The sequence below is a fragment of the Zootoca vivipara genome, chromosome 6 (assembly GCF_963506605.1).
Source record: "Zootoca vivipara chromosome 6, rZooViv1.1, whole genome shotgun sequence".
Taxonomy (NCBI): Eukaryota; Metazoa; Chordata; class Lepidosauria; order Squamata; family Lacertidae; genus Zootoca; species Zootoca vivipara.
In genome coordinates this window covers 19,340,291-19,355,484 of record NC_083281.1, presented here as the reverse complement: position 1 = coordinate 19,355,484, position 15,194 = coordinate 19,340,291, and the positions used below count along the sequence as shown (strand labels likewise).

At 49.3% G+C, this 15,194-nt stretch overlaps 1 protein-coding gene across 1 annotated transcript in view; it reads left to right on the top strand.

Moving 5' to 3' along the window:
• Positions 1–12,861: 12,861 nt before the first annotated feature.
• The window catches only part of PTGIR (prostaglandin I2 receptor), a 29,917-nt gene continuing 27,584 nt past the window's right edge, over positions 12,862–15,194 (top strand). The window contains exon 1 of the mRNA XM_035120995.2: positions 12,862–13,887. Within this exon, the coding sequence (XP_034976886.1) occupies positions 13,045–13,887 (843 nt within the window). The 5' untranslated portion in view covers positions 12,862–13,044. The remainder of the gene's footprint in view (positions 13,888–15,194) is intronic.

Below are 15,194 nucleotides of genomic sequence, written 5' to 3'. Positions count from 1 at the left end.
TGCAGTTCATGTGGCCACCAATAGGCGGTGGTGTGTTGATGGTTGTTTAGTCGTTTAGTCGTGTCTGACTCTTCGTGACCCCATGGACCATAGCACGCCAGGCACTCCTGTCTTCCACTGCCTCCCGCAGTTTGGTCAAATTCATGTTCGTAGCTTCAAGAACACTGTCCAACCATCTCGTCCTCTGTCATCCCCTTCTCCTAGTGCCCTCAATCTTTCCCAACATCAGGGTATTTTCCAAGGATTCTTCTCTTCTCATGAGGTGGCCAAAGTATTGGAGCCTCAGCTTCAGGATCTGTCCTTCCAGTGAGCACTCAGGGCTGATTTCCTTAAGAATGGAAAGATTTGATCTTCTTGCAGTCCATGGGACTCTCAAGAGTCTCCTCCAGCACCATAATTCAAAAGCATCAATTCTTCGGCGATCAGCCTTCTTTATGGTCCAGCTCTCACTTCCATACATCACTACTGGGAAAACCATAGCTTTAACTATACGGACCTTTGTTGATGGAACAGCAGGCACAGTAAGGAAGCAAGCAGGTAAACTGTTCAAAGAAGGCGGAGTGGTGTCTTGAAGCCTACTTCTGGATTTCTGGAAGTGGTCTGACTGGTCACCGTGGGAAATATGATGCTGGACTAGGCAAAGCCTTTTTTCCTGGCAGCAGAGCAGAAGCCAAGGGCCGTCTACCAGCCATGTATCCAGAATCTGAGAATGCAGCCGCAAAGTACCCCCCTCCATGGCGAGGAGAGATCTCCCACGCTCTTCAGCTGATTCACCCACCCATCCAAGCAAGCATCATTTCTCAGCAACAATGATCCCAGAAGACCTCTCTCTCTAAATATATTTTTAAAAACCTGTGTCAGAGATTTTGAAGAAAACTGCAGATAGAATGGGCACTCTCCCAGGATTAATTGGAATGAACCTTGGGAATAACTTCCTTTTAAGAAATATTTCATAATCTTGACTTTTTGTGACCTCTGGAACTCCAGGCTGCAGAGACAGTAAATTCACTATAACCCCATCGATACATAAAGAGGAGGGGAAAGCCCAGCAGCAAGGGTCAAGGGAGCATTTGTAAAAGGCCTGTGAGGAAGCTGGGAAAGAATTTGCATGAATCACAATGACAGATGGAAGCTATGAATAACGAAAGGGGAGGGGGAAAGCTAGCTCACTCCACCTTGACTCAGAAACCAGAGAATCAGACTGATGACCTAGGCAGTGTCGAAGATTTAGGTGCACTCTGCACATGCTCAGGCTGTTCCTCAAAGGGATAACAAAGGTCAACTCCAGGGGTCAGCAAACTTTTTCAGCAGGGGGCCGGTCCACTGTCCCTCAGACCTTGTGGGGGGCCGAACTATATTTTTTTTGGGGGGGGGAGAATGAATTCCTATGCTCCACAGGCCCGGCTCTAGGTGTAGTCCCGGTGGTGCGGGGTGGCAGGGCGCCAGACTGGCAGGGGGGTGCTGCGCGGCAAAGCTGCGCGGAAACCATGTTGCGCACTGCGAGGGCGGGGACGCCAGAGCGATCTCCGCGCCTCAGCGCCAGGGTGCCCGACCTGCTTGAGACGGCCCTGATGCCCCACAAATAACCCATAGATGCATTTTAAATAAAAGGACACATTCTACTCGTGTAAAAACACGCTGATTCCCGGGCAGTCTGCGGGCCGGATTTAGAAGGCGATTGGGCCGGATCCGGCCCCCGGGCCTTAGTTTGCCTATCCATGGTCAACTCCATATTTAAAGTGTGTTTTGCGCGCGCACACACACACACACCAAAATCCTGGGACTTGCAGTTTACCCCTCACAGGGTTACATTTTCCCCAGGATCTTTAACAAACTACAGTTCCCAGGATGCTTTGAGGGAAGTCATATGCCTTAAATGTGCATTGAATATAATTCAAATGTGTCGTGTGGTTCTTCCCCCCCAAGTAGCCAGACTCTCTGAATTTTATCAGTTGAAAACCAGACCTGTGGGTTTATTTTTAAAATGAAAAGAAGCTCATTGCTGTTTCGACGTAAATAGAACAGAGCTTGGGCAATGTGGTACAATAGCTTATTACAGGAGGGACAATAAGGAAAAGAAAGGAAAGTTTACATTACAACTTTAATTGGTCCTAAGTAAATAAAGAGGGCAATTAGGATAATTCAAAAGTGTAAGATCAACAAGTGAGACAAGTTGAAAGATTACAAAGGCTTTGTGAGTCAGGCAGAGGGTACAGCTTGAATATAAAAGAGGGAGTTTTCACTTTACACTTAAATTATTAATTTAAATCCAGTGTGAGCACACACAGACACCCATGTGGTTACTGATTCTGCTGGACAGCTGCATTAACCAGCAGAGTTTGCCCATAGAGGTAGGGGGACCCAGGATGGGCAAATTTAGGGAAGTTTTTAATGTTTAACGGACCATTGTATTTTAATATTTTGTTGGAAGCTGCCCAGAGTGGCTGGGGAAACCCAGCCAGATGGGCGGGGTATAAATACTAAATTATTATTATTATTATTATTATTATTATTATTATTATTATTATTATTATGGTTTCTCATTTCTCCAGTCTCGGGTTCAGATCTCCATATTATTTGTTCAAATCCTCGTGAAAATGTGTCTGCATTTGAGTACTCCTTTCTCCTAACAGGCAAATTTGTATGTCACTTTCCCTATGCTGGGACTGAGAACTGTTAAATTACACTACTGATTGGCTCCTGAGTTGAAATTCTTGGTTGCTCATTGGATGGGAAAAGTGGCTTGAGGAAGGGGGAATCTGGTTGATTGCTGGCTGGGACATAAACAGGCCTATTCTACTCTTGTTGAGGGAGAAGGCTGAAGTTGAACTAGACTAGATGGAGAGCTCAGCCAGTAGAACATGAGACTCTTAATCTCAGGGTCATGGGTTTGAGTCCAATATTGGGCAAAAGATTCCTCCACTGCAAGGGGTCAGACTAGATGACCCATGTGGTCCCTTCCAACTCGACAGTTCTATGATCATAGGAGAAGTTAGGCAAAGTTAAGCCCCAAAGAGCCGAATCCCGGGTTTAAGCTGAAGACTGGCAGTGAGACCATATATAAGGGCTTGATCTCCCACAATGAAGAGGTTTCCTAAGCCATTTGCAAACATGATATCTGATTTTCAGCCTTCTCTCTAATTGGGATAAACAAGTACCTGACATTTAGAAAACATCTGAAGGCAGCCCTGTTTAGGGAAGTTTTAAATGTGTGACATTTTAATGTCTTTTAATCTCTTGTTGGAAGCTGCTCAGAGTGGCTGGGGAAACCCAGCCGGATGGGCAGGGTACAAATAATAAATTTTATTTTTTTAAATTATTATTATTATTATTATTATTATTATTATTATTATTATTGCTGCCTCACGCTCTGTGCCCAGTTGCAGGCATACAGGCTCCATCTTCTGTATTTCCGCAGGGTTCCCGGACAAATTTTTATTCAATTTTACCCTCTACATTTGAATTCAAACCTTAATCATAATCATCAACATTTAGGATTCCCTGAATCCTTAGACTTCCCTCCACCCCTCCATTTCCATTATCAAGCTTTTTCTCTGCATCATATATTTTCTCCATTTTTCTTAAAATAGTCCATTTTTACCTTAAGTTTTTAATACATTACAAGCATTATCCAAATCCTGCTAAAGTTTTTAGTGGTTTACAGTGTTCTCTCAAGTAAATTGTATCCCCCCCCCCATTCCTTATGAAAGTTTCTATCCTCCTGGGTTCTGCTTTTCCCGGTCATTTTCGCTATTTCCGCGTAGTCCATCATCTTCATCAACCATTCGTCTCTGGTCAGGACATTATCTTCTTTCCATCTGGGTGCCTGGACTCTTAGGCATGCAGGGCAGAAGCAAGCTGTTTTCTTGCAGAGTCAGACCCATGGCTACATCCTGTTCTCCAGGCAGCAGCTTGCTAGGATCTCAGCCAGATGTTCTTTTCCAATCCTACCTGGAGACTCCAGGGATTTGAACCTGGGACCATCTGCATGCAAAGCAGATTCCCCACCCCCCACTGAGCCACGGGCCATTCTCCATCTTGCTGGGGAGAAATCATCTGCTTTCACTCTAGCCCTCTTCTCTGGAACTGCCATGTCTTGTTTACGTGTCTTTTTCTTTTTTGCCCACATGATGCTGTTGGCAGCCCACTGGATTCCAATATTGTGGTGTCACCTTCCTTTCCTCCCCCCCCCCAATTCATGATTTATTATTGCATTTCTTTTGTTGTTGTTTAGTCGTATCTGACTCTTCGTGACCCCATGGACCAGAGCACGCCAGACACTCCTGTCTTCCACTGCCTCCTGCAGTTTGGTTACTCAATAGCTTTGAGAACACTGTCCAACCATCTCGTCCTCTGTCATCCCCTTCTCCTAGTGCCCTCCATCTTTCCCAACATCAGGGTCTTTTCCAGGGAGTCTTCTTTTCTCATGAGGTGGCCAAAGTATTGGAGCCTCAGCTTCAGGATCTGTCCTTCCAGTGAGCACTCAGGGCTGATTTCCTTCAGAATGGATAGGTTTGATCTTCTTGCAGTCCATGGGACTCTCAAGACTCTCCTCCAGCACCATAATTCAAAAGCATCAATTCTTCGGCGATCAGCCTTCTTTATGGTCCAGCTCTCACTTTCATACATCACTACTGGGAATACCATAGCTTTAACTATGCGGACCTTTGTTTCTCCCACTCCTCATTTAATCGCCACAACAATCCTGCGAGGTAGGGTTAGGCTGAGAGATGGTGATGGGCCCCCAAGCTCTCACCTACTGTGCTTCATGGCCGAATGGGGATTTGAACCCTGGTCTCCCAGGTCCTAGTCCGACACTCTAGCCACTACACCACACTGGCTCTCACGGATGATTATGTGTATTTCTGTGTGTGAAAAAACCACAACTGCAGCACCAGCCTAGCCAGCTTTCCAATGCTCGTATGTGGCTTGAAATCTGAGCCCGTTTTATGGCTTCCTGTGGATCTGAGATGTGGGGTTGTTGTGGTTAAGGCTTGGCATCCCCTTGCTGAAATGTATGTGGATAATGAACCAACCCTGAAAACATTAGAGACTGGGAAATGGAATTAAGCCCAATTGCCTCCTGTTGTAATGCTTCAGATGACGAGGGGAAACAAAAAGGGTTCTGACCTAGAAACAAATTAGTGCTATTGTCTTTGAATCAGAATTAAACTTGGCAACTTTAAAAACAAAAACAAAAAAAACCTTCCGCTGTTAAATTTACCAGCAGGAAATTTACCAGTTGAAATGTTCCCATCACTTCGTTCTCCCCATACAGGGAAAAGCTTCGGCTGTCAGAGGAGAGAAACATGGCTGGTTTGTTTTTTAAGAAGAAGTAGTGGCACTCCCTTTACAACAATCTTGTGACAGGTAGGTAGCCGTGTTGGTCTGACGTAGTCGAAACAAAATAAAAATGTAAAATAAAATAAATAAATAAATCCTTCCAGCAGCACCTTAAAGCACCTCTAAGGTGCTGCTGGAAGGAATTTTTTTTTTATTTTTTTTCAACAACCTTGTGAGGTAGGCTAGAGTGACATGCACAGAGGCCAGCCCAAGGTCACTCAGTAAGCTTCATGACTGAGCAGGGATTTGAACCCAGATATTTGGACTCAAAGTGCACTGAGCTATTTTAAAAATAAATTACCAAGTATGTATTGTTACATTTATTTCCCATCTGTCCTCCATGGAGTATAAGGTGGCTCTCTCCATTTTATCCTCACAGGCACCCTGTGGGGTAAGTTAAGCTGAGAGACTTGAGGCCTAGTGAGCTTCATGACCGAGTAGTGATTCGAACTCCGGTCTCCCAGGCTCTACTGCAACATTCCAACCCCTGGCTCTTTGGGTAGCACATACTCAACTTTTAGAATAAGGCGGGTCAGAGAGGAGCACCCAAAAGAAATTACACACTCTCACCTGCATGCTCCCCTTGGTGTATGTAGTTCTGCTGGTGCAATAAAAGGAGTGTTCAGCAACTTCCAACGGTTCCCAAGAAAAGAGGGCACAGTTGTGGAGTGCAATCCTTCATTCAGCCAGAAGAGGGCGCTGGAGGATACAGTCCAAAGGATAGCAGGTAGGGCTCAAGAAACAAAGGATGGTGTAGGTATAAGGTGTAATACCTTGACCAAACCAGTAGGGCTCACTAGAGAGCACATAAACTCCAGATTACTGGGAAGAAAATCGGGCAGCTGGGCTGGGCTTCTCCACAGTTCTCAAGGATCGGGAGAGAAAAGGCCAGCACCATGAAGGGAGATGGTGAGGTGTGTTTGGATCAGGCGCCATGGAGAACTGTCCAAGCACTGCGAGGGAGAAGGAGTGCAGGCCCCTCAGCTGCCCCACAAGTAATGGCCTGACTTCTTGTAAACCTACCCTCCGGTTTCCTAATAAGTTAAGGGAGAGTGCCGTGCCCGTCCCCGAAGAAATGAAGATTTAGACAGGCTTTACAGGCTCGGTAGCTGGCAGCCCTCGCCAGGCATCCCTTTGGCAAGAGGTGGGCAATCCATCATGCAGCAGCTGTGCCCGGTCACTGCTTTGCTCAAGGAGGCAGGATGGAGAGCGTCCAAGCAGGACCCTGAGAAACGGCTGCCTTTCTCCGCAACCGACCAAGGACCCTTCTCTTGAGTCCCAAACACCATCACCCAGAATGCGTGTGAAATTTCTATGCTCAAACAAGACCCCTTCTCCTGCACCAAGGCTGGAGCAGGTCATGCCAATTGAGCGCATCTGCATGTATTTTGCATGCATAATTTTGTTTCCTGTAGCCGCAGAGAACTGAAATCCCATGGGATTTTCTTTCCTAAACAGACCCTTAACGGCAGCCTTATTGACATATCCTATAGAAACTCACCAAATACAAGAATGTCAGAAGAGCCTGCTGGATCAAGCCAATGGCCATCCAGTCCAGCATCCTGTTCTCACAGGGGCCGACTAGATGCAAACAGGATCTGAGTGCAAGAGCAACTCTCCCCTCCTCTGCTTTCCAGCAACTGGGATTCAGAAACATTGCTGCCTCCAAGCTGTGGAGGGCAGAGCATAGCCGTCATGGCTAGTAGCCCTTCATAGCTCTCTTCCCCATGAATTTGCCTAATCCTCTTTTAAAGCCACCCCAGTGGGTGGCCCTCACTGCCTCCTGTGGAAGGGAGTTCCAAAGTTTAACGGCGTGCTGTCTAAGTAAGCACTTTCCTGAATCTTCCAACATTTGCCTTCCTTAGATGTCCACAAGTTTGAGCATTATGAGAGATGGAGAAACACCTTTCTCTATCAACTTTCTCCATGCCATGCATTGTGTAATCTACTTCTATCATGCCATCTCTTCCTCGCCTTTTCTCTAAAAGTCCCAAACATTGCAATTGTTCATGCAGGAATTGCTCCATCCCCATTTTCTGAACCTTTCCCTACTTTCGGATTTCCTTTTTGAAGTGAGGCAACCAGAACTGGACACAGTATTCCTGATGCAGCTGCACAACAGATTTGTATAATGGCATTATACTGGCAGTTTCATTTTTCAATGCCTTCTCTAATGATCCCTAGCATGAAATTTGCCTTCTTCATGGCCACCAAGCATTGGCTCGAAATCTTCACTGAGCTATCTGCTTCCTACTATGAACTACTACCGGTATGCAAAGGCCTTTGCATCACACTGCCAAGAACCGAGGCAGTAAAAAATGTTGCTCTCAGATCTGCAAGTCCTCAGAGGTCTCCTTTTTTTTCTTTCCGGGATGGTCAGATCCCAGCAGACAAAACACAAGAGAGCCTTGGCTGAAGTTGGTCCTTGCGCGACTGACCTACCTCGCAGGGTCACTGGGAGGATGATGGCAGGATGTTGCAAAGGACCGTTGAGAAAGGCCTGAGATCATCGTCCCGCAGTAATGGATGGGTTATTTCATTTGGAAAAGGGCCTGGAACAGAGGCTGCTGAATAATGAATGCTGCCTTCCCAGCCGCGTTAAGACAAAACGATCAGCTGGAAGCTGAATGCCTTGAAAGGGCAAGCCAATTAAAGCCGAGTTTATCTCTGGCACAGAGGACGGAAACGTCTCCCACCTGTTGCACCGCCAGGAGCCTGGACTGAAAAGGCCAGAGAAAGGGGTGTGTGACAAAGAAGGCGAGAAGGGTCTCTAGATACAGAGATCACAACCTTCAGGGGCCCTAAGCACCTAAGTTGGTGGTGGGCCCCCACATACATAACTCAAAATAAAAAACAAGATGAAACCCTAAAACGAAATGTTAAAATAATGAAATGAAACATACGTTCAATTGCAACACATGATGGGATCTGATTTTTTCGCATGATTTCAATCTGCATTATTAGGATGCGCCCCTGATTTAGGTGGGGATCAGTAGTGAAAAGGGAACAGAAAGATGAGGGAAGAGTATGGAGTGTAAGGAAGTCTAATAAAGCCACGTATTACTACTACTACTACTACTACTACTACTACTACTACTACTACTACTATTAAGCTAATGGGTTTCAAACAAACTTTTTCAGCAGGGGGCTGGTCCACTGTCCTTCAGACTTTGTGGGGGGCCGGACTATATTGGGGGGGGGGGGAGAAAAAAAGAACAAATTCTTATGCCCCACAAATAACCCAGAGATGCATTTTAAATAAAAGCACACATTGTACTCATGTAAAAACACACTGATTCCCGGACCGTCCGCGGGCCGGATTTAGAAGGCGATTGAGCTGGATCCGGCCCCTGGGCCTTAGTTTGCCTACCCACGATCTCTAGGAGAAGGAAAACTCTGATCCTACGACTCTGCTACCTTTCAGAGAAAAGACTAAGGCAGGGGTCAGCAAAGTATTTGTGCTTTGGGCCGGTTCACGGTCCCACAGTCGCCGCGGTAGGCCAGAGTGTGTGTGTGTGTGTGTGTGTGTGTGTGTGTGTGTGTGTGTGCGAGTGCACGTACGCGCAAAAGCTTTTTCTGGCGCTCTTTTCAGCGCGGAGGAGGTGTGCGCTTCCCATTGGCTGCAGGAGCTTCCTGCAGCCAATGGGAAGCAGGACAGCACCGCGGAAGACGGTCCCCGCTCTGCTTTCTGCCGGTTTAGCACAATGCATGGGAGCCAACCAGGCGGGCGGCGGGGGTCCCCGAGCAGGTGACAGGGGTCCATGGGCCAGTTAAGTGACCCCCATGGGCCGCTTGTGGCCCATGGTCCTTAGGTTGCCGACCCCTGGGCTAAGGGGTAAATCCTACACAAATGTGGAGCGGAGTCCCTAAGACGATTGGATGGCGCCTTGCATGCCTCTTTCCAGAAACTCCTGCAGCCCGGCTGGTGCCAAACATCTTGCTCTGCTTTCCTTTGGACCACATCAGTGGGGCCAAGAGTCTTGTCATCTGGGCAGCCCAGCACCCCCAGACACAGTGCCCAGGCTTGTGCCCCGGGGAGGTCACTTCAGTGCTGCTAACACAGCAGTTTGACTTCACCCCTGGAGGCGCACTCCGTTTTCTCTCGAGACAGACGGACGCCAGCAACAACAACGTTGTTACGTGTCTGCTGGATCCGGCGAGTGGGAAACCAGCAAGCAGGACCCGATCGCAGGAGACCTCTCCCGCCCTGCTGTTTCCAGCAACTGGTGCTCAGAACCATGGAGACAGAGCACAGCCATCAGGACTAGTAAGGAAGACATCCAGGCGCTGGTAAGGAGAGACCTGGAAACACATTCCACTGTGCTGATGTGCACAACTATTCACAAGTGCAATTCGAAACACAGTGCGGGAGGAAGGACCTCTCAGGTAATGTGCACACAGCCTTAGTGTGCCCAGGTTACACTGGTGGTGTCGAAGCAATGATTCTTCAACATCAACTTTGTTGGACTGGTCATGTTGTGTGGATGCCTGATTGTCGTCTTCCAAAGCAACTACTCTATTCCAAATTTTAAAATGGAAAGCGTAATGCTGGTGGTCATCAGAAGAGGTTCAAAGACTCTCTCAAGGCAAATCTTTAAAAAGTAGTACAAACACCGACAACTGGGAAACACTGGCCTGCGAGCGCTCCAATTGGAGGAAAGCCTTTACCAAAGGTGTCATGGACTTTGGAGACGCGTGAACTCAGGACGCAAGGGAGAAATGTGCAAAGCGGAAGGCACGCTTGGCAAACCCTCACCGTGATCAACTCCCGCCTGGAAACCAATGTCCCCACTGTAGCAGGATGTGTGGGTCCAGAATTGGCCTCCACAGTCACTTACAGACTCACTTTTAAAACCATGTTTATGGCAGACAATCTTACTCAGCTACGAGTGATTGTCCAAGAAGAAGAAGCCCATGGTAGTGTCCTGTTGCAGACATTGGATGCTACTACCCAAGCTGCCCAGCAGGGGAAGCCGAGGTCTTTCTTTCCAGCAAATTATTGACCGCCTCCATTGCTCGTTCCACGTTCCAGGCAGCCCTAAGGTGGATCTGCAGGACTCTTCTCGAAGGACCCTCCCAGAAAACAGTTGACAACCCCGGAGGAAGTATGGGTGGAGATGGAGAGAATGAGAAGGCTGGAGAAAAAGACACACGAATGGTTCTTTCAGTGCAAACGACGCCAGTTGAAAGGCGGCGAGAAATGGCTGTTGTGCAGGATGCTGGATATTGTCTGATGCCGTGCAAAAGAACCTCGTGCGTCCAAAGTGGCAATTGGGAAGCATATATTTAGTTGCCCTGATTTCACAGAACCATAGAGGTAGAAGGTCTTTCAAAGGTCATCTAAGCCAGCCTTCCCCAACCTGGCGCCCTCCAGATGTTTCGAACTACAACTCCCATTGGATGATGGGAGTTGTAGTCCAAAACAGCTGGAGAGTGCCAGATTAGAATCATAGAATTGTAGAGCTGCAAGGGACACCAAGGCTCATCTAGTCCAACCCCCTGCAATGCTTTCAAAGACTACAGAGAGCCAGAGAATGAACCCAGCTTCCTCTCCCTGACACAGCAAAAAGCACTCCTCTTTTTTCCAGCCCCATCTCAATGCAGTAAGGGTTGCCAACTTTTTAAGCTGGTTCCGCTCCTGTGCCTTTCACCGTCCAGCCCAAATTAAGCAACCAATGGATGGATGGATTTATACCCCACCCTCACTCCCCAAGGAGCCCAGTGCAGCCAAAGGACCTGCAATTCAAAGACAAAAACAAAGCACGGACAATCTAAGATGGTTAAAACAACCCAATAACAATAAAACCATATCTAAAACCAGCTGCAGCTTATAAAGTCTCAATTACAGTTAAAAATATCCACCCATCCAAGTTGCCAGGAACTGTAATAATTCCATCTCACATTGTCTCGACATCAGGAAAAGGCATCGCCAGTAAAATCCCTGTCCCTTGGGCTGCCTTTAAAGGCAAGAAAGCTGGTCCGGGTCTGACAAGGTGGCAACCATACTCACACATTGCTCAGCTTCCCAACCGAGAAGGGCCAGGGCTGGCTCAATACCATTTGCTGCCTGAGGACGCTACCTCTTTCTTGTCCCATGCACAAAAGCTGGCCAGCCTGCCAGTGGAAGACCAGGAAGCAGGGTGGCAGCAGAGCCCTTTAGCCACTCTCTGCTTCTCCCCAGCTTTCAGAATTTGCCGCCTGAGGCAGTTGCCTCACTCTGGCTAATGGCAGTGCCGGCCCTGAGGCCAGGCAAGTTGGCCAACTCCTCTTCCCTGTAGTTACGAACATCAGAAGAACCTGCTGGATCAGGCCAGTGACTCACCTAGTCATAGAAACATAGAATTGTAGAGTTGGAAGGGACCACATGGGTCATCTAGTCCAACCCCCTGCAACGCAATTCTTTTTTTTTTGCCCAAGGTGGGACTTGAACCCATGATCCTGCGATTAAGAGTCTCATGCTCTACCAACTGAGATATCCCAGATAGCCAGCATCCTGTTCTCACAGTGGCCAACCACATGCCTATGGGAAACTCAAAAGCAGCACCCGAGCACAAAAGCCCTCTCCCCTCCCGCGGTCTCCAGATTAACTGGTGTTCGAAAGCATCAATACCTCTGACTGTGGAAGCAGAGCTGGGGGCATCGTGGGTAGTTGTTGCCATGGATAGCCTTATCCTCTGCCCCCTGGGGGAGCAAGTTCAGTACTTCATCTGTGCCCTCCTTGCAAATTCTTACGGTCTGGTTGTGGTTAAATCATGGGTGACTTAAGTTCCTGTTACTAGGCAGCCCTGGGGAGCCTGCAGCAGACTTTCCTCTGGATTGCATTAGGGCAGGTGGGTGGGTGGGGGCTCTGTCTGTATAATAAGGAATGAGTCTCGTTGACGGGGCAAGCTTTCATGCCTTTACTCAGCTGACGAGCCAGTTTGCAATCATTGAAGGAAGGAGAGAGAGAGAGAGAGAGAGAGAGAGAGAGAGAGAGAGAGAGAGAGAAATAAGCGTGGGAGTCTGGTTGGAAAAAAGAAAGCTATCAGCACCCATTGGGTGGGTAGACCAAGCCCCACCCACCCCGTCCCTCCCCAGTCCCCGCCTGCCTACTTGAGTAGAAAGCTACTCCCTTACGAGCTCATGACAGCTCAAATGTTCACCCACGCAAAGCCGGCAGCAGCCAGACACACTTTCGACGCTGGGCGACTCACTCGGAGGCAAGCAGACATCTTCACACCCGACCAGGGATGGGATGGGACAGGCTCCCTCCCCAGATACACCATCCCAGAGCCTTGGCTTAGCCCCTCTTCCTGCTCTCTGACTTTGCCGCTTTCCTAGAGCTGGGAGGAACAGAACTCAGGACCATCCACTCAGTCCTTTTGGGGGGGGGGTCCTCACCTCCACCTGCTTTAGCCAGGGGGCATGACCCCATCCTGACCCTAACCCCGCTGGCTGGATTCTTGCTTCGTAATCTGCTGGACCCCAATGTCTTCTTTCGCAGCTTCTGGGAAAAGGACTCCAGGCTCATCTATCGTGACTAGGGGCATGAATTAATTGGGAAAAGAAAGCAGCAGCAGGAGGAGAAGCTGAACCCACCATTCCCCTTCTTCCTTCTCGAAGCTCTGAGGCCTCACATCTGAGAACAAGAAGTTCCAAAGCTTCCCGCTTTCTCCTCCTGGCTTTCCCCCTCCGAGACCTCCAGCTCCCTTCTCTGTGCCAATGCATGAGCCGCAAGCAAACCTGACCCCTCCGGAGGACTGCAGCGGCCTGACCCGACTGCAGAAGGATGGCAACCCGGGAATGAGCTCCTTCATGTTTGCGGCAGGGGTGGTGGGCAACGTGGCCGCCCTGGCCATCTTGGGCTTCCACCGGAAGGAGCTGCGGACCAAGAGCTCGGCCTTCTGCATCCTGGTGACTGGCCTGGCCATCACGGACCTGCTGGGCACCTGCGTGGTCAGCCCTGTGGTCTTTGTGGCCTATTCGCGAAACGCCACCGTGCTGGGCCTGGTGGATGGAGGGCACTGGCTGTGTGACCTCTTTGCCTTCTCGATGATGTATTTCAGCCAAGCAGCCATGCTCATCCTCTGCACCATGGCGGTGGAGCGGTGCCTAGCTATCAGCTACCCCTATTTCTACTCGCAGCACAACATCCGCCGGTGGGCCAAGCTCTCTCTGCCCGCCACCTATGCCTTCAGCGCCCTCTTCTGCAGTCTGCCCTTCCTGGGTGTTGGGCAGTACAAGCAGTACTGCCCGGGCACCTGGTGCTTTGTCCAGATGGACGTGGAGCTGACAGGGGGCGACCGCGGCAAGGCCGCCTTCTCGCTGTCCTACGCCACGCTGATGGCGCTGCTGATCCTCGCCATCTTCGTGTGCAACGGCCTGGTTATCATCAGCCTCTGCCAGATGTATCGCAAGCAGAGGGCCCGCCGGCGAGGCTCTATCAACGTGGCCCAGCAGCGCCGGCGCAAGAGCTGGCTCGGCCAAGGCGAGGAGGAGGTGGACCACCTCATCTTGCTGGCCCTCATGACGGTCATCTTCGTCATCTGCTCTTTGCCCCTCACGGTAAGTACTGCCATGGGGGTCACGGGGGGCAAGGAGGGATAACGGAGAGGGGCTGGTGAGGTGAGGGAGAACAGCTTGGCTCAAGGGAGGCAAATGTCTTGGGCTCAATGATGGCAAATGTCTTGGCTCAATGATGGCAAATGTCTTGGCTCTATGGAGGAAAATGTCTTGGCTCAATGGAGGCAAATGTCTTGGCTCAATGATGGCAAATGTCTTGGCTCTATGGAGGAAAATGTCTTGGCTCAATGGAGGCAAATGTCTTGACACAATGGAGGCAAATGTCTTGGCTCAATGGTGGCAAATGTCTTGGCTCAATTATGGCAAATGTCTTGGGGACAAGAAGTGACATGATAAGGGTTGGCCAGGTTCTTAACTGAGACAACACAGTTTTCATCCAAGGTGGTCAAGAATTGTGGGCCGATCAGCTCCATCTTGCGACCAGGGAGCCTTGATTGCTCACCTGTGAGCGCAGTGGGAGAGTCAAGCTTCTCGTGACCTGCCACAGCCCGGGTCTTCCACATGGCCTCAGGTGGCTGTTGCAGGAGGCATTTCCACAGCCATATCCTGCACTGCCTGCCACAACAGCAAACACTGTGCCACATTTTCATCTCCCGCCTGCGTGTGAGTGAGGAGGGTGCACAAGACTGTCCCAGGCTGGGAGCTTTTTGCAACCTGCTTTCTGTAGGGGAAGGAATGTGGCTCAGTGGTTAGAGCAGCTGGAAGTCCCAGGTTCAATCCCCCTGGGATTCCTCCAGGCAGGGCTGAGACATGGAGGGGGGCCTCTGTTGGTCAGTGTAGACAACATTGAGCTAGATGGCTCAGTCTTTCTGTGCATGCAGTGACTTCACAGAGGCCCCAAGTGACAGAGGCCATTGTGCAGAAGCTGTCAAAACCAAGCTGAGATCCGTGGTGCGGTTGATGTGGTCCGATCAGCAAGTCACAGACTTCCTCACCAGAGAGATGCACACACACATAAGATTAGACAGTTACGCAGACGGGTCTGCAAACAGTTATTTAACCAAGACAGATATCCAGGTCAGGGACGATGTGAGACCAAGCTTCCGATCTGAATTTCAGTGCCCCTATTGCTGTGCCATAACTGTCACAACCAAAAATAACATGACATAAAGGATCTCCAGGTTCAGCGGCAGTCTATCTCTGAATATCAGAGTCTGGAGATGAACAGCAGAGGAAGCCCATTGTCCTTTTGCCATCCTTGGAAGCCACCTGGGCTCTGCTGGAAATGAAGTTTGGGCTAGCCTTGTTGGGTTTGGGGCACATAGTCTTTTAAGGGTGCCCTTTAGATC